General features: G+C 38.9%; 1 protein-coding gene and 1 long non-coding RNA gene across 2 annotated transcripts in view; one reads left to right on the top strand and one right to left on the bottom strand.

The window, feature by feature from the left end:
* Positions 1-20,713, top strand: part of LOC136877404 (DNA-directed RNA polymerase II subunit RPB2) — a 247,864-nt gene that overhangs the window by 241 nt on the left and 226,910 nt on the right. Inside the window, exons 2-4 of the mRNA XM_067151413.2 lie at positions 14-237; positions 321-525; positions 611-738. Coding sequence (XP_067007514.1) covers positions 14-237; positions 321-525; positions 611-738 — 557 coding nt within the window. The remainder of the gene's footprint in view (positions 1-13; positions 238-320; positions 526-610; positions 739-20,713) is intronic.
* Positions 18,485-19,437, bottom strand: LOC137501523 (uncharacterized). The gene is made up of 3 exons (XR_011018589.1): positions 19,172-19,437; positions 18,858-19,055; positions 18,485-18,523 (listed from the first exon to the last, which is right to left on the bottom strand). It is a non-coding gene; the product is annotated as an uncharacterized lncRNA (long non-coding RNA).

The raw sequence follows: 20,713 nt of genomic DNA, 5'->3' as shown, positions 1-20,713 counted from the left end.
TTATATGTAACAGATCAGTACGAAGAAGATGAAGCGGAAGAAATTTCTTCTGAGCTGTGGCAAGAAGCATGTTGGATTGTTATTAACGCTTATTTTGATGAAAAAGGTCTGGTACGCCAGCAGTTGGATTCATTTGATGAATTCATTCAGATGTCAGTGCAACGAATTGTTGAAGACTCGCCACAGATCGAGCTTCAGGCAGAATCCCAACATACATCTGGAGAAATTGAAAATCCAGTAAGCTTATTTAATTTATTTGGTGTAACTTTCTGACTGTTCTAATTTTATACCTTGTGCTTCATTGGACTTTTTGTTTCCAGCCACGCTATCTGCTGAAGTTCGATCAAATTTACTTGTCAAAACCAACTCACTGGGAGAAGGATGGTGCTCCTTCACCTATGATGCCTAACGAAGCTCGCTTACGAAATCTTACTTATTCAGCCCCGCTTTATGTTGACATTACAAAGACTGTTGTGAAGGATGGTGAAGAGCCAATTGAGACTCAGCATCAGAAAACTTTCATAGGTTAGTTTGATAGTAAACCTTAATTCATATTAAAAAGTTGTTGGAAAATGCTCTATTTGTAAGTGTATAATTGTATTTATTTCAGGCAAAATCCCTATAATGCTGAGGTCAACATATTGCCTACTCAGTGGACTTACTGATCGTGATCTGACAGAGTTGAACGAGTGCCCACTGGATCCAGGGGGTTACTTCATTATAAATGGATCTGAAAAGGTAATGGTTCTTTAGCTGTATTAGTGTAGTGGAAGAATGTAATCTGAACACCACTCTAATGTTACACATATGATGAATTTTAGAGGCTTTTTTCTAGCAGTGGTCTTCTTTGGGGATATTTGATCATATTCACATTTGAAATGTTTTGATATTTTATAGGCACAAAATTACTAGTTAGTTTACAAAAGAGAGGTTAAGAATCCAACATAGTGCAGCTCACATGATGTCACAGTAAGCTGCACAAAGCTGCCAACTTAGAAACTTAGTTCAGACATGTGACAAGACCATTGGATAGTGACAAGAGGTCAGAATATGAAATACGTCTGGATATTGATAAAGACCATTGGTCTGAATTGTTAGATCCACCTTCTTAGACAAATCCGTTTGTCTGGATTGGTTTGGTCTGGCTAGTGACGTCATGACTAAGGGTGTGTGGTTGTGCGGAGCTTGCATTCAGAAGATGGAAGATCCTCTAAAGTTTACTCTTTTTTTATCTTCAAAATATTATGATCTTCCATTTAAGATACAGGAGAAGCATCAGATTTTATTGATACTAATGTATTACTTATCCAAATAATCAATACACGGACTTTGAAAGTGAAGTGTCATAGTGAATGTCAGATTTAGGTACAATATCAGCGACATTTGAATTAGATCACCACCCGGAACAAGGCCAGAATTCGCCGGCACAGCTATGACGACATACTTACGGGACCTCCTGGAGGGGTTTTGGGTGGGGAGAACTTAAAAGATAGTGAAGAACTTTCACCTTGTATTTCCTCTCCCTTCACTTTCTTTCAGCCCCCGCCTGTATTTCACCGGCATCCATTTAACCTATTTTATACGTAGTTATTTCACTTATATATTCGCATACTAATCTAATTTTACTTACCTGTTATAAATTCCTGGCGACAGGCCGTCTTGAACCAGCGATCTTCAACTCCGTAGTCCATCAGCTTATCCACTCAGCTAACATGTTACTTGATAATTTGAAGCGTAAACGAGGTATATATAGATACATATAGTACATTACCAGTAATAGAGATGGCATTGCAATGTAATTAATATTTACCCCAAAAGATGACTCTGTCGTCTCTCTCTGAACTGTCGCCAACTTAACTTTTACGAGGAACAAAAATACATCAAACTCAAATCACGAGTTTCATTACCAGCAGTGTGATTATTGTTTGAAGAGGGAGTACAAGTAGACGAAAACAAACCAGTCATGTGTCCAGCTATGTTATAGTCTTGATTGCTATCTTAAGAGGAAGTAGGCCTACAACTAGACAAAAACAATCGAGTTGTGTGTCCAGCTCTGTCATAGTCGTGATTATAGTTTTAAGAGGAAGTATAACTAGAGATAAACAGTCGAGTCGTGTGTTCAGTTCTGTGATAGTCGTGATTATTGTTTTAAGACAAAGTAGAACTAGCCAAAACAATTAAAACTCCCATTCAGTGCTGCATCCATACTAGTAATTATTATTTTAAGAGGGAGTACATCTACACAAACACAAGAAGTCCATCTTCTGTCTACTTCTGGTCCAACGTTTGGCGAGTACCCATAAATTCATACCCTGTCTCAGTGGTTGCAATATACTCGTGTGTATAGTGTTGCTTTCCTATTCGTGATGTCATCACCAAAAGTGTACTTTCAACAACAGTCGCTCAATTAGCAATGCTGTTGCACCTAACCGAACCTAACCTAACGTGTCACTACCAGTGGGTTTCGGTGGATCACAACCTAACCTGTCACTATCAGTGGTTTTCCGTGGATCACAACCTAACCTGACACTACCAGTGGTTTTCGGTGGATCACCCCGCTAAATTAGTAATGCTGTCGCACCTAACCGAACGTGTCACTATCAGTGGTTTTCGGTGGATCACAACCTAACCTGACACTACCAGTGGTTTTCGGTGGATCACCCCGCTAAATTAGTAATGCTGTCGCACCTAACCAAACCTAACCGAACGTGTCACTATCAGTGGTTTTCGGTGGATCACAACCTAACCTGACACTACCAGTGGTTTTCGGTGGATCACCCTGCTAAATTAGTAATGCTCTCGCACCTAACCAAACCTAATCTAACCTGTCACTAGCTTTGGTTTTCGGTGGATCACCCCGCTAAATTATTAATGCTGTCGTACCTAACCTAACCTAACGTGTCTCTACCAGTGCTTTTTGGTGGATCACAACCTAACCTGTCACTATCAGTGGTTTTCGGTGGATCACCCCGCTAAATTAGTAATGCTGTTGCACCTAACCAAACCTAACCTGTCACTATCAGTGGTTTTCGGTGGATCGCAAGCTAACCTGTCACTATCAGTGGTTTTTGGTGGATCACAACCTAACCTGTCACTATCAGTGGTTTTTGGTGGATCACAACCTAACCTGTCACTATCAGTGGATTTCGGTGGATCACCGCGCTAAATTAGTAATGCTGTCGCACCTAACCAAACCTAACCTAACGTGTCACTACCAGTGGTTTTTGGTGGATCACAACCTAACCTGTCACTATCAGTGGATTTCGGTGGATCACCGCGCTAAATTAGTAATGCTGTCGCACCTAACCAAACCTAATGTAACGTGTTACTACCAGTGGTTTTTGGTGGATCACAACCTAACCTGTCACTATCAGTGGTTTTTGGTGGATCACAACCTAACCTGACACTATCAGTGGATTTCGGTGGATCACCGCGCTAAATTAGTAATGCTGTCGCACCTAACCAAACCTAACCTAACGTGTCACTAACAGTGGTTTTCGGTGGATCACCGCGCTAAATTAGTAATGCTGTCGGCAGCCCTGAATATGGTTTTCCGTGGTTTCCCATTTTCACACCAGGCAAATGCTGGGGCTGTACCTTAATTAAGGCCCACTTCCTTCCCATTCCCACCTATTTGCGTCAGTGCGACGTAAGCAACTAGCAAATAAAAGTGTTTTTCGGTGAATCACAATTGCTTTCGTAAAGAATGCTAGGGGCTGTTGGCCGCTTCGCGGCCCTAACATGGGGGCTTATGCCCACCGACCCCCTTTTGCTTGTCTCTAGACCAATGGTTTTGCCACTAGCCGGACTTAACCAAACCAGATAAGTGCTTTTCCTACTTGCCGGACGTACTTAATATTCGTAAAGTTTTCGCGAAATCAAGTCAGCTCCATCATATCGCGCCGTTAATATCTATTTCACTATCCAACTAGTCAATTTTTAACCCAATCTAGTGCCAATCTAGTGGCTGTGAATTGTGTTACGCAGTCTCAAACAACTAAATATATCAGACCATTCATTCATACATTTAGCGGCTGCTACAGGTTCCTTCGAATTATCCGCCATGTTTGCAAACATCAACTCGCTAAACACGTCGTACATGACGTCATATAGACGCACGAGCAGCAGCCGCGGAGCCCGTGCTCGCCCGTGCCGGCGGATCCTGGACTTATACCCACCACCCTCTATGGGTATATAATATCTTCCCTAACAATAACTAACACATCCAAAGTTTTAGGTGACACAAGGATAAGAAAAGGGCTAGGAGTGGGAAGGTAGTGACCGTGGTCTTAATTAAGGTACAGACCCAGTATTATCCTAGTGTGAAAATAAGAAGCCATGGAAGGTCCAAGTGAACCTGTCTGATATTCTTGTTAATACCCTGTGGAAAATAAAGCGATTTTTTCTTTTTTTTTTTTTACGTGTTAGCTTAAGACCCCAGGTTAGGGCCGCGAAGCGGCCAACAGGCCTCTAGCATCCCTTATGAAAACTATTGTAGTTCACCGAAAACTACTGATTGTGACAGGTTAGGTTGTGATCTGTCAAAAACCACTGATACTGACAGGTTAGGTTGTGATGCACTGAGAACCACTAATAGTGACAGAAATATTTGTCAGCCGGCTAGCTGGAGTGAGTATTCAAAAAAAAAAAAAAATCGCTTTATTTTCCACAGGGTATTAACGAGAATATCAGACAGGTTCATTTAGACTGCTTTGAGACAGAGAAGGTAATTACATCTGACCATCGAGCTGTAGAATTTACTTCATCCTTACCGATACTTAGCGCACTGTGCCACGAGGAAGTTAATGTTCGGATGGACTAAGTCCGATTTTCCTCAAATGAGAGATTCTTTTCATTGTGTCTTTGGAATTTAATAAAAAATTCCCCCTTTTGATTGCAAGTAGTCAGCTTCATTTTCTGTATCAAATTCTAATCACAAATACTTGCAATAATTGAAAATCTTCCACCTTTTTGATACTTTTTATTTGCTTTTTAGCAATTTAATTAATTATAAACATTATATGCTTCGTTCTTGTTTGAGAACATCTTCAGCTGTTGTTTAGCTTAGGTGAATCACTAAGTTTTCAGGTACATTGTTCCTCTTAAAAGCTATTTTAATATAAATTGAAAATGATATTAAAACAATGTGGTGGTTAATGGGTTGATGAAATGAGACAGGATGAATACATAGTTAGCCTACTTAAAAAACTATATCTATTCATTTGAATAGTTGTTAAAAATTTCAAACTCTGTTACACTAAAAAATATCTGTTTGTCTTCCAGTTAAAAGGTTTTTCTAAAATGATTGACTTCTTGACATTGTTCTAAATATTGTTGAATGTTCACTTCTTTCACTCCTTCCAGGTTGGTTGTTATTAATTTTGAGTTTGCTTAATGTGTCTTAAATCGATTTTTATGTGGAACTTTGAAGCTGATTGCTGTTGGGGAGCTTCGTCTCAATTTCTTACTGTTGTTAAACTCCAATTCTACCGTGATCCTGGAGGAGCTACGTTTGAAGCTGCTTTACGTCTTGTTCCAGGGTCAAAATAAAAAAAGGTTTTGTGGAAAGATTTTGGTAAAAACCTGGAAAGGCTAGGTCAAGCAGCAGGGAAACCTTTCTGGACAGTAATAAAGAAAGGAAGGGAGGGAAAAGGGAAATGAACAGTGTTTTGGATAATTCAGGTGAACTCATAATAGGTACCAGAGAATCACTGGACAGGTGGAGGGAATATTTGGAAAATCATCTCAGCGTAAAATTAAATTTTCCTGGTGGTGTCGCAAACTACCGGGCTTATGGGAATGAGGAAAATGTTGGTGAACTTACTCTTGAGGAAGTGGAAAGGATGGCAAATAAACTCAATTTTCATAAAGCAGCAAGAATAGATGAAATTAGACCTGAAATGGTGAAGTATAGTGGGAAGGCTGGGATGAAATGGTTTCATAGAGTAGTAAAATTAGCATGGAGTATTGGTAAGGTACCTTCAGATTGGACAAAAGCAGTAATTGCACCTATCTATAAGCAAGGGAACAGGAAGGATTGCAACAACTATCGAGATATCTCGTTGATTAATATACCAGGCAAAGTATTCACTGGCATCTTGGAAGTGAGGGTGCGATCTGTGGTTGAGAGGAAGTTGGATGGAAATCAATGTGGTTTCAGACCACAGAGGGGCTGTCAGGATCAGATTTTCACAATGCGCCAGGTAATTGAAAAATGTTATGTGAGGAATAGACAGTTGTGTTAGTTTTATAGGTCTAGAGAAAGTATATGATAGGATACCAAGGGAAATGATGTTTGCCGTACTGGGGACTATGGAATTAAGCGTAGATTGTTAAAATCAAAGGCGTTATGTTGTCTATTGGGCTTCATTGAGAATTGATGGTAGAATGAGTTCTTGGTTCAGGTTACTTACAGGGGTTAGACAAGGCTGTAATCTTTCACCTTTGCTGTTCATAGTTTACATGGATCATCTGCTGTAAGGTATAAAGTGGCAGGGAGGGATTCAGACAGGTGGAAATGTAGAAAGCAGCCTGGCCTAGGCTGACGACTTGGTCTTAATGGCAGATTGTGCTGAAAGCCTGAAGTCTAATATCTTGGAACTTGAAAATAAGTGCAATAAGTATGGTGTGAAAATTAGCCTTTTGAAGACTAAATTGATCAATAAACTTAATTGTTTCAAATTTGTTTAAGTGGTCAACCTACTCAATACAGTACATTCGTGCGAATGTTTATAACTTAAGCATGACACTTAAATTGGGACATGTTTCGCCCTTGTTGTGGGCATCATCAGCCTATCTCTCAGCCTCAAATTCAGTTGTCATCGGAATAGTTAAGTTAAAAGTACAATGTGACAGTCCTTTACTGAAAGGTAAACAAGATTTAGTGGAGTTCTTGAAAGAGTCTTTGAAAGAATTCGTAAGATATCTGGTGTTGGCACCTATTAAAATTATCATCATGTGATTAGGCACACTGTCTTATGAAACAATGTTTAATGTTTAAGGAATACATTAACACTTGATGTAAAACGAACACCATTTTAAGACACTATGTACGGTCACAGGATGAAGATTTAGGTGGAAGTTGTCTGGATGCTAATTACAATGTTTGATGTCTGATAACATCTATTAATCATACTCGAAGAATGTTATGAAACCTCTTGATCTTTCTATAATCGTGGTCGTATTTTTCTAAGTTGAAGTCTTCTTTACAAAAGGTATATTGACAAATTGTGGAATTATGTGGGAAAAGGGAAATGAACAGTGTTTTGGACAATTCAGGTGAACTCATAATAGGTACCAGCCCTTCATTCATGCTATTTTAAAAAGTGGTCTATTATTGACTGGCGACCTAATTTGCATACTGTAATGGTTTAGAGAATAAGTGAATAATAAGGATAGGTAGATCAACAATAGTTCCCAAGTGTTCGAGGGTGGTGTTCGCCACTGTCTTGATGTTGGATGGGAGACTCACGAAATACTAACTTTTTAGATGGAAGAATCCACTGAGGAAATGGAGTTGTTAGAAATGTCTGTAACAAAATTGAAAATGATGTTTTACAGGAAGATGGTGTTATCAGTCGCTCAAAGAGCTAAGTTATGGAGCCTTTTGCTGACCTCCTCTTGTTGTTTGTGGCAAGATCGTGTCATTCTTGTCGCCAGCTCGACTGACAGTTACAGCTCTCGTACTTTGTATGTTGTAGCGGTGTGACGTCTTAGGTGGAGGGAGGGTAGGGTTAGGAGGGGTGGGCGGAGTGTCACGTGTGTAGTTGTATTAGTGGAGGCGTGTTAGTGTGGGACAACCACTGGAAAGTTAGGTTATTGGAAACTATAGGAGTATTTGAAGGGGGAAATTTAAAGATATTCTTGATTGTGGAACCCTTTATGTTTAATAATTGCATTAATTTAGGTAATGGGCTGATGACCTTCGATGTTAGGCCCCTTAAAACAACAAGCATCATCAATTTAGGTAAAGTTTCGTAAGTGGGAATCTTGGTATCTGAAACGTTGTTTAAATTACGGTCTTTATTAAGGTACTAGTCTAGAAAAATGTAAATATTCTCATATTCGTTCATTAACCTTCCTTTGTTCAATTTCTTGAGGATTGTGAGATTTTGATTTATGGTTGTAATGATTTCATACTCCAACCTCAGGGTACAATTTCCTTTGCTGCTCTTTGAATCAAGCCACCACATAAATGATACACTAGGTTATCAGCTGCTCTAGCTGAACTGTTTTCATTAACTGATAGATCTATGCGATTTGTCAGTGTGTAATACGGTAGTGTCCCTAATCTGTTCATGAATATTTTCATTTACCTCCCTACTTCTTACGTCTTTAGTCTCATGTCATTGATATTATCTGTTGCATGAAGGAAGACAAACCAAACAAACCAACCCCATGGCACTACAGCCCTTGAAAGGCCGTTTTTCTAGACCGGGGCCGCTATTTCACCGTCAGATAGCTCCTCAATTCTAATCACATAGGCTGAGTGGACCTCGAACCAGCCCTCAGGTCCAGGTAACAATCCCTGATCTGGCCAGGAATCGAACCCGGGGCCTCCGGGTAAGAGGTAGGCACGCTACTCCTGCACCACGGGGCTGGCATGAAGGAAGACAGCTTGTGGTCAATAACAGCAAACTGTGAGCAAATTCCTTTCATTGCCAACTTTACATTCATCTTCTGATAAAACATTAGGATTGATGTGTGTACCATCTCCTTTACTGTACTCAGATGTACAACCTGGTACAAAACAGCTTGGAATAATGATAACAATGAATGATTTTAATAACAACATTCAATTCAAAAGTAAACAATATTTTGCCTTCTAATACAGTACATCGTGCCTACGCAACATTGCATTCAACCGCTTCTCTTTCAGACCAAATGGTGTGTACGGCACATGGTGTTGAAATATGGAACTAACTTTTCTGAACAGTGGAACCTTATGGAAGTTCCAATACTTGATAATGTGATGATGCTGATGTTTGTTGTTTAAAGGGGCCTAACAGCTAGGTCATAATCTATTCACCCTGCAGATACTAATTTGTTACCTGAACCACTACTTTCATGGAGTGTGGCAGCAGTAGGCCACACATTATGTGAGCTTCGTTGGAGACTATAAAGACTGCCCTACAGCCAGTAGAAACAGAGGAAAGGACCGGATTTCAGAGGTTTTGTCGGTTTTAATTTTTTTTATATAAGTAAGTATACCTCTAAGGGCGGGTTGGTGGGACCCTGGGAAGTGTAAAGGAAGGATCTCTGCCCTCGTCTTCTGTAGCTATTATTTCGCATCAGTTTTGCATGATTTTCATTGTCCTAAAAATGCAAATCAGCTAGTAAAGTAATCTTTTTCTATTATTTTCAGAGAATTATCAGTTAAACAGGTGAATGAATGACAATTATCAGTTAAACAGGTGAATGAATGACTAGTTCTATAAGGTGTCTCGGTGAGAAGTGTTGGTTTCTTATAGTATACTAAGTATCTGGCGTTTGCAGGTTGGCCATATCGGTAGTTCAGGTAAACCTAAATTGCAGCTAGAGTGAAAGTACAGTCAAACATTGTTGTTAAAAGCAGCACTATCAAATGAAATGCTCTATGAAATGTAAAACTGGGCAGATTCTCACTTTTCACGAACAGTGCTACATTGCAGTTCCAGTGCGGGAGCGACGTGGTCATAGACTGCAATGAAAACTGCTCGTCTGTGTTCCATTCAGTATATAAACTTCCCATCCCTATTTGTGCCTCCAATAGCATGGATCAAATAGCTGGAATACTTCGATGGTCTAGTGTGTTGAGTACCAGTAGTTAATCAAATATATATGATCTAGACCATTGGTTCTCAAAGTGCCCGGTACCCCCTCCCTGGGGGTGAGAGAAAGCCAGGGGTCGTTCACATTATTTTGCACTGCTGGGGGACGGTTGAGATGTGTCCTACCAAGTCCTACTGAGCAGATCGAAATAGCCTTCTCAGTTTGAAGTTTTGCCGCTGGTTTGTGCTGACATCTGCTGTGAACTATCAAAACATCCATAGAACATTGAACGTCATCTATGGCTGACTTTATGCACTACTATACTCTTAAAAGAAAAGTCTGTTGCATATGCTGGCACAGTTGGGTTTGCAAGACTGTGTTTTATAAAGATTCCATATAGAGTAAGTCGGGGAGAGATGCCGCACATTTTGTAATGATCGTGCAGCAAGTCTTCGCCAGTATTTCGATTAGCTTATTTTTATGCTAGATGTCATTCCTTATATCTTTCCTCACTATAGTAATCGCCGCGTAAGGAAATACCCCAGAAAGTAAATATCGCCGCCCGATGCTCTTCTTTTCTCTTTTTTGTAATGGCTGATCACTGCTGCCAACCTGCCTGGTTACATATTAAAATCACCAGACATAACCATAACAAACTAACCTCAATGTAAACACCGATAATGAATGTGTCCCTACCCTAGTAAATGCTAAAAGTTAAGATGAAATAAATCGAGATATTCATAATTAAGTCGGTTTCCACGCTCAATGAGGAATTAAGGAAATAAACACACTTTCTCACTCAAATTAATGTTACATGTATCTGTCTTTATTTTGATATACAGTAGGCGTACTAACCATATTCTTGAAAAGAGGGGCGTGTTAAACGATACAATTTATTTAATAAATCTTTGCAGTGTGATTTTCGAAAGTTCCAGACATCCAATGACTTCCCTTTCTTTTGCGCGAACATTTCCTTCTCTCTTCAATACCGGTAACCAGTAAGGAGAGAGATTACTGGGCATATTTTCAGCCTGCAGGCTGGTTATATCTTCAAGCTTACCAGGAAACATATAGGAATACCAATGTGCCAAGCTCCGTGAACGGAAATTAGGTCAGCTTTCAAGTTCACTGCGGATTTGAAAATAATAATGTAATAAGTTCTACTGCCAAAAAATTTCGTCCCGCAAGAGTTATTTCATGTACCGGTAGATCTAGGCATGACACTGGCGTATTTGAGCACTTTCAAATACCGCCGGACTCGAACCCACCATATAAGAACACTAATGTGCCAAGCTACGTGAACGGAAATTAGGTAAGCTTTCAACCTCACTGCAGAATTGAATATTACTTCTACTATCTACTTCTATCGTTTTCATATACGCCGAGGTGCCAGTATTTCGTCCCGCAAGAGTTCTTTATGTACCTGCCGGTAGATCTAGACATGAGGCTGGCGTATTTGAGCACTTTCAAATACCGCCTAACTCGAATCCGCCAACCTGAGCTAGTCATACATTCTCTCCTTCACTTGCTTAAATTAATTTTAAAAAATCCTGCCTTTATTCTGATGTACGCATTACTATAACTGCATTCTTAAAGGAAGGGGGGGGGGGTCGTCGTCATAAGACCTAGCTGTGTCGGAGCGACGTAAAGCAAAAAAAAAGATTAAAAAAAGGAAGGGGGGAGGGAATATAGATTGTATAATTCATTGCGATTTCTGCAAGTTCAAGGACTTACCACATAAGACATATCTGTCCTTTTTTTTAATAATAATGCTAACAGCTTTACATCCCACTAAGTACTTTTACGGCATTTGGCATTTGAAAAATATTTTCAGCTTACAAGTTGGTGTATCTCAAGCTTACAACATTACAGAAACCAATGTACAGGAGCACTATGAGTCAAACAACATTACCAGATTTTTACATATACATTGCCTTAAATCACATGAAGACAGGTTGTGAGGCAAGAATGGGATAGGAAAGAGGGCTAAGATTTCAAACGTTTAAAATGTACATAAGCGTACAGACACAGCACTAGCCTGAAATGAAAATGACGGGCGAAAAAAAAACTTCAGACCTGCCGAGTGTGGGGTTCAAATCCATCACCATCTCCTGATACCAAGCTCACAGCAATGTGATCAAACTGCACAGCCAGTTCACTCAGTTTCCTATGACGCGTAATAGGCCTACCACATGGGCGACCCACTTACCTGTATATGGATCTTCAGTTCTTCAATTATACATGTATGCAAAAACATTATGCACCTTAGTAAAAGGTACTTCCCTAGTTGGTTCTCTGATTGGTGCACGTATAACAAATATGTTTGGGAAGAAATACTTTTATTTTATATTTATTTATATCATAAAGAAGTAATGTTGTCATAGCAAAAAGAATATGCAACGAAAAAATGAATCCAAAGAGATAAACATTATTTACTGTATTAAATATTAGTTTATTTACATGTTAAGCGATATGTAGCAGTAATAATAATAACAACAAACATGTGCAATATGGAAAAAGGAAATAAATACAAGTCAATATAAATATAATTCACAACATTTAGAGCCATTCCATGGTCACTGAATTACAAAGCAGGGGTATGAATAAACAAACATAATAAACATGAATACTAATATTTAAAAAGCAAAAAGCAAAGTCATCTCCGTACAAACCATGAAAGCCATTGGAAGGGTGGAAGGTGAAGGCTTCCACTATCCATAACGTTGGCACTTGGTGGAGTGGAGTGGTTAGCTCTACGCATGCCGCCCTTGCCCCCCAGTAGTTAACCTGGTACTCGTTTATCATACGCAAAACATTCCTTCCAAATTACGTTAAACCCCTGTCACTCATTATTATTATTATTATTATTATTATTATTATTATTAAATTGCAAATGGGAAATATCCCGGTGGCAACGGTCACTTACAGTAATGTAATAATAAAGTAAAGTTAACATAATTACCCAACAACAACAAACAAAAAAACAAACAAACAAGCAAAGAACAAGAGTACAAGAAGCAGATATATGGAAGGAAAATATTGCAGGCATTACTGCTAGTTTAATATTCTAAATCGAGCAACATCATATACAAATTCTCACACAACTTAAGTATTTATAGTGCTTAACAATATGGCTTACAATATTATAGGTTGACCTTACTACTAGCTTACCATTATAAGTGATAATAAAGTGAAGTTAAACCGTAATTACCCTACAACAACAACATTACAACAAGCAAGAAATACTAGTAATTTAACTTTCTAAATTCAGTGTCATTATATACATATTCGCACACAACTTAAGTATTTCCAGTACTTAACACTACAAATTACAATACTACAGACTGAACTTGCTACTAGCTTAACACTACAAGTGATGATAAAGTTAAAACCTACTACCCAACAACTACAACAACTCAAGTATCGGTACAAAAAGGAATTCCATAAAAAATATTACAAGAAATACTACTAGTCGTTTTAAATCCAGCATCATGTACAGTTTCACACACAATTTAATTATTTCCACTATGGCTTACAAAACTATGGATTGAGCTTACTACTAGCTTAACGTTACAAGTGATAAAAAATAAAGTTAAAAACATTGTTAATTAACCAAGAACAACAACAATTACAAAAACATGAGTACAGCAAGCAATTTCCTGGAAAGAGAATACCACAAGTAAAAACCTCCCAGTTTCACAATCGAATCCAAGCAGAAAATCACAAATTCAGTGCCCATAATTTACAACTTTTACTTTTCACTTTACACAAACACTAATGGTCTTCTTAAATGACTTGATACCAGAAGGGAATCTATCAAAGACTGCTGCAGGTAATTTATTCCAATCCCTTACGATCCTGTTGACGAAGGATGATGCTTATGATAATTTCTCGATAAGTATGAGGGAGGTTCCAAATTATTCCTAATACAACTCCAAGCAGCCCTTTCCGTATAGCTCTTATAAAGACCACACAGGCGAGCTCTAGTTCTTCTAGATTCAAGACTTTCCCAATTAATGGTATTCCTCCTATTCCCAGTTACGAAACGCATTGCTCTTCTTTGAACTTTCTCTAGGGAATTTATTAAACCCATCCTGTACGCATCCCAGCATGCAGATCCATATTCGAGAATGGGCCTTACGAGGCATTTATAAGGTTTATTTAAACCTACTAGGGTGGTGAACACATAAATAAGAATTCCAATGAAAGTATTTTCCTTCTGGACCTTCATGTCAGATTTTTTTAAAACAAATTTTTTTCACTATAATATGATTTATCTATAGAGCGAAACCGCTCTGCAGTGTGCGTCTCATAGCTATCGAGATGGAATTGGTAATGTACTATGTATCTGTAGAGCCTATATACAAGACTTTTTACAATTACCTCTAAAGTGACATTTCAGCTGTGTGACAACGCTAAAAAGACTATGGACTTTGAGATTGGCATTCCTGAAGAGGGTTTTCTGCACTTTCCCATTTTTACACATTGATTCAAGAGTCTGTATTGGCTTGTGACAAAACCACAGTATTCTTCCGAAAACCACTGATAGGGACAGGTTTGGTTGTGATCCACCAAAAACAAATTATAATGACCGGTTAGGTTGTGATCCACCGAAAACCACTGATTGTCACAGGGTTAGGTTAGGTTCGACAGGAATTGTACTCAAGCGACTGTTGTCATTGAAAGCACTGCCGTGACGACTGAAGGCAATAAACATAAAACTGAATCCATTGATCTACAAAGTTTTCATTCAGTAGATACGCTAGGAACTGGCGAACCAACACTGTACCGGTACATACAAAGTTTACAGGAATCAACAAAACAGGATATTAATTCGTGGTACTCACTGTTCTTTAAAGAGAAGAAATATCCAGTCAACAATAGCTGCAGTGAACGTGGTTTTTCACTATTATTGTCCGGCCCCATGGCTAAATGGTTAGCGTGCTGGCCTTTGGTCACAGGATGCGGGTTCGATTCCCGACAGGGTCACGAATTTGAACCACCGTTGGTTAATATCTCTGGCACGGGGGCTGGGTGTATGTCGTCTTCATCAACATTTCACTATTATTGTGTAAAATAGAAACTTACTAGTTTTGACAAATACAGTATGTTCAACAGCGACTCATGAATGATGACGGGCAGGATGTCCAACCTCACTAATCTATGTTGACGATGTATTTCATGGTAAAGACAGCTGCCTCTGTGGATCAGTGGTAGAGTGACGGCCTCCGGATCCCAAGATAGCGGGTTCAAACCCGGCAGAGGTAGTTGGATTTTTGAAGGGCGGAAAAAAGTCCATTCGACACTCCATGCCGTACGATATTGGCATGTAAAAGATCTCTGGCGACACATTTGGTGTTTACCTGACAAAATTAATTAAATCTCAGCCAGAGACGCCCAAGAGAGTTTCGGTATACTCGGTCTGCCATCTAGTGGGCCTAGAATAAAACGGAACGTCAAAATTGACGAGCAGACAGCCAGATGGCGTCAACTTGAAATGTCTACACACGGTAACTGAGGCCATACGATTATTATTATTATTATTATTATTATTATTATTATTATTATTATTATTATTATTATTATGGTAAAGACGAATTACTTTGCAATGCTATCTGTCTTAATGGTAATGTACTATGTACCTGTACTAATGTTGGCTACTGAGTGCATGATTCGAAGCAGTGTATCGATTCATTCAAGTGTCCGAGTGAATCGATTCACAGGAACGGCAAGCTCACGGCACACAAATCATGCACAATCACGGCTCAGTGAGCCACATGACACACACGGCTCCTTATCGGCATAATGGACACTGGCGGGGAGCCGAGCTTCCGTTGCAGCGAGACACAGTGAATCATGGCACACTGAAAGAATCGTGCGTAGTCACGGATCAGTGAGACACAACACACACACGGCTCATTATCGGTACACTGGACATTGGCGGGGAGCCAAACTTCCTCTGAAGCAATACATACAGAGTCATGGTACACTGGAAAAATCATATGCTACAATGGACTCTCGAGCTCAGCTCATTTGAAAATAATACCCACTCGCATTCACTGTCCTCTTCTTACAGGGAGTTTTAAATAATAGATGGATTTATTTGCAGTGTTAAAAAGATAGTCAGAACATAATTCCAAAGTACCTAGCTTGTAAGTAGGTAGGCAATTAGGTTATTCTAATTACCGTATTAGTTTAATCAATCAGTATTTTTATAACTAGTTGACGTTCGACAATTACTTAAACTCAGCTCTCTAGCCTCCACGCCTGTCTGAATGGCTCAGACGGATGAGGCGCTGGCCTTCTGAACCCAACTTGGCAGGGCCGAGCTCAGTGCGATGGCATTTGAAGGTGCTCAGCCTCGTGTCAGTAGATTTACTGGCACATAAGAGCTCCTGCAGGACTAAATTCCAGCACGTCGACATCTCAAAAAAACCATAAAAGTTGTTAGTGGGACATAAAGCCAATAACATTATTATTTAGCCTACCCTATGACTATGAGTTATGCTCATGACCACTCGAAATTGTCTCAGTTTGTATGTCGCATCATTGCACAATGCTTCAATAATCAAATCACCAGGTTACCGGTATACGTGGACAGTGAGTATGTAAGTAGACTGATGCAATAGCTTAAATAAATTATGTTTAATCAGAAAACCAGTGGGCTACTGTCCATCTCGCGTAGCCTATACAAAATATGACGATTTTAAAAAAAAGCCTCTGCCGATAGAAAAAGACATTTTCAAAGATGACCCAGTTAGTTGGCCGACTCGACAATCCTCTTCTCAGTGTGTTTCACTTCATTTCTCCACATCTCTGCTGTCACCTGTAGAATATATTGAAGTATCACAACCTGACAAGTATATTATAAACTCCACTTGCCTATATCCAATAAATAACCTTTCCACTTGGCCTACCTGATCAAGAGATTCTTTCCACACAGCTGTAGCTCTGTCCAATCCATGACCAGGTCTTGAAGCCACTGTTTTGTTATAATACTGTTTTGCCACAGACCATGCAAATTCGATGGCATTGAAAAATGAGTGGTATGGAGGAAATCGTAAGACAGTATGGCCTTCACTGTGCAGCATCTCGTCAACAATGTACCTGGTTTTAAAGAAACAGAGAAATATTATTATGCATACATGAAAGTCAACAACATGAATGTAAACAACATTATCTAAACTTATGTTTAGGTGCTTCTGTACCTCTTTAAGTGACTTTGATTCATATTACACAACCTTTGCAGCTCATCTTTTGTAGCATAATCTTGATTTCTCTTCAAGTTTGCAGCATCAAATCAGCACCTGTAAGAATTTTAAGTTTTAGTTTGAAGTTATTTCTTCTAAAAAAAAGTATTCCCTAAAAATATGAGATCCTCTTCAAGAATAGGCCTATTAATTGATAAAAAATGTGATTTCTGTTGAATGATACAAAAAGATGTCTGATTTTAAGTGAAACCAACTACTGTGTAGCAAAGTCAGCTGATGATGAAGTCAATGAATTACTACTTACACTACTTTATCCTAACATCTCTCATGAATGTATTTCCATTAGTAGGCCTATATCTGGATTAGAAGTCCACAATCACTTGCATTAAAGATATAAGTATAAACACCCATTTCAATACCTTAGAACAAATGTAATTGCTGCAAACAATGAACCTATATCAGGCAGTAAGAAATAAGAAGCTTGAAAGGTGTTCAACAGTCAGGTATCAAGCACCGATTCAGGTGGAGATTGTCGAATGCAGAATAAACATAATAAATAGGCCTGCAATACAAGTAATTTACTGATACAAATATCCAGTAATATTATATGAAAATACACTGGGGAAGTTTTGATTGAAGTACCTCTCTAAGGTTAATCATTGGCCTAAAGTGAATACCTGCAAGTCTTTTTAATAACCAAGAGATCCCTTGACAGTGGAGAAGTCAAAATCAAAAACCACGCACAGAACCCAATGAGCGGTAAGTTATAATGCCACTACCGATCTCGTGCCAGTCAATTTCAATCAATCGGGCACCACTGATCTGCACTTAGATCAGTCGCCCAGGTGGAAGATGTAGTTTCAGGGATAGGCCTAGTCTTTTCTTCAATAATTGCAAAGAATTTGGAAATTTATTGAACATCTCCCTTGGTAAATTACTCCAATCCCTAACTCCCTTCTTAAAAAAAAAAACAAAAACAAATATTTGCCCCACTTTTCATCCTCAACTTTATAATTGTACTATGATCTTACCTACTTTTAAAATACCACTGAAACGTATTCGTCTACCAATATCATTCCACACCACCTCTCCACCGACAGCTCGGAACACACCACTTAGTCCAGCCACTAGTCTCCTTTCACCCAAGTCTTCCCAGCCCAAACTCGACAAAATTTTTGTAACGCTACTCTTTTGTCAGAAATCACCCACAACAAATCGTGCTTCTTTCTTTTGAACTTTTCCAGTTCTCAAATCAAGTAATCCTAGTGAGGGTCTCATACACAGGAACTGTACTCAAGTTGGGGTTTTATCAGAGACTTACGTGCCCTCCCCCTTTACATCCGTACTACAAACCCTAAATACCCTCATAACTATGAAAAGAGAGATCACCTCACTATAATAAAATGAAGTAAAATAAAGTAAGAACATACCAGGTACAAAGCCATCTTTCTTTCCAGCATGAACAATAACCAGTCTTCCTCCCTCAGATACAGGTCGACGAATTACTCCTTGAACATCATGTCCAGATTTGTGTGGTTTATTCCAGGAGTATGTGGGCGACCCTGAAAGAGAAATGCACATTTGAAACCAAAGACACCTGATGAAGATAAATTATTCTAAGATTTTTAAATAAAATATAACATATAACATATATATTCACCACTACCCTGTAAGAATACACACACAGAAATATATTAAATACACATACACCGTACGTCAACAGGAATACACAAAGGTTAAGCCTACAAACCGTATCGAAGTCGACACAAGACATGGTATAGGCCTACATGATTAGGTTAGGTTAGGTTAGGTTCAGAATGAAATACTGCTCCATTTGAACTGATTGTCATTATGTCAGAAACTTATCATAGAAACAAGATAAAAACGAACACTTACCCCAGTTAATAATGAAACTCTTGCCATTAGCTTCGTATCACTGCGACTGATACCTTCTTCGTCGTAGTTCGTGTTTCAATTGCTCGTAGCAATGTACAAGCATTTCTTGACCTGATGTTTGTAAAGGACGTAACCTTTTTTCCTTTTCGGAGGAGTTCTTGCAGATTTTTCTTCCTTCTTAGACATCCCAATCGAATTCTGTTCGTATAAGTATGGGACGAAATAGGAACGTAATTAATAAAATGTTGTGCTCATCATTTCACACAAACTATGTTATTAAATGCATTATCTGAACATGCCACAATTCTACTTACCTGGTATTAGCCAAATAGATTTACAATCCCACAGAAAAAGAAAATATTCTTTAAATATTCTCGCAAATGTATCATTAGTGACTTTAATACCAATGCGGTGGCAACACGCAATTCACGCTAGAACAGTGATTGAACGTTGCCAACGTGCCAGATTAACGGTAAATGTAAGACGTCGTATCGGCAAGTAGGGTCCCTAAACTGTATGGTTACCGACACTGAAAAAGACCCAACAGCAAGAAAAGTTACTATAAATCAATACTTTAATATTACAGGGGAGAAAGGGTAAGGTTGCACCCTTAGGGTACGTCCTTACACGGGGACGACTATACCTTTTGAAGGAAATGATCTTAATGTAAGTAGATAACAGAAAGAGATTGTTTATTTGAAAGTGTGTCACCTGCGCCAACTTTCCTGTAGTGTCAGGGTGAGATGGTGTTATGTACTCGATATGCTAAGGAGGGAAGAAATTAAGAAGTAAATTATGATTACAAGTTTAATACATTTATTTATCTTATTTATATTCACTTGCTCATTATTCTTTGGTCATTAACGAATTATTAATTATTTAAACTTTCAAGATTTATTCCTCAGTCCTTTTAGGATATGTTTTTTCTTACTCTCTCTCATCCACAATCATTACACAAGTTCTTATACACTGAACACAATTCATGCAGCCAGGTGCACTTAATCCAGTTGTCATTCTTTTTTGTCAAATAATAGTTCTCCCAGCACTCCACACACTTGTTGCAATCATCAGATATTCCATTATTTTGCCCATCTTGAATCATTTTAGCTGCTTCATTGGAATGAGGTTTTTCTCCTTTCCTACTCTTTCCCATTGTGGCAGTGGCTGCAATTTTTCTTTCCACTTTGTTCTTTTTGTTCACTGAGATTTCTCTTTTGTTGGAGATATTACGCTTTAAAGTTGCATTAGAGACATATACCACAAACTTCGATTAGGCTGTAGCTGCTTCCTCTTCCCCATAATTAGTATAATTTGACACAGAATTAAACAAAATACATATATGCTATATATATTTTATTAACAAACTGATCGGAGAATGGAAACACATTTTACACATAAATGGAAATCCAAAGAATACCGCGCCATCTCTCCCGGAAATGTAGCGCGCCATCTCACCAGACATTTGGGGAGATGGCGCACCTCTGCCCCGGGAACTGCGTTGGCCCAACATGGCGTATATCACACCACCATAGTCGTTGACTATCCTCGTCACCCACCTGTGGTAACGAAATGTTAATTTAGCTTGAACAACCCAGTCACTGGGATTTTATGTCATGCCGTAGCAAAACTTTGAAGGTAGAGAAGACGTACTTACCAGAAGTATCAAGGTTTTCAGGTGAAATCACTCGCACTGTATGACATCCAATAGATAGCTATTGTTCTCATGTACACACTGTATACATGAGAAGCAGTGGTCGAGCGATCTACCGGGTGATTGCCACACTGGCCTACCCTGCGCCATCTCCCCCGGAATGACTATAATCAGAAAATTCATAGTTTTTTTAAAGTCTGCTTCA

The sequence above is a fragment of the Anabrus simplex genome, chromosome 7 (genome assembly GCF_040414725.1).
Source record: "Anabrus simplex isolate iqAnaSimp1 chromosome 7, ASM4041472v1, whole genome shotgun sequence".
NCBI lineage: Eukaryota > Metazoa > Arthropoda > Insecta > Orthoptera > Tettigoniidae > Anabrus > Anabrus simplex.
The sequence above is the reverse complement of the archived record's forward strand: the minus strand, read 5'-3'. Positions and strand labels throughout refer to the sequence as shown.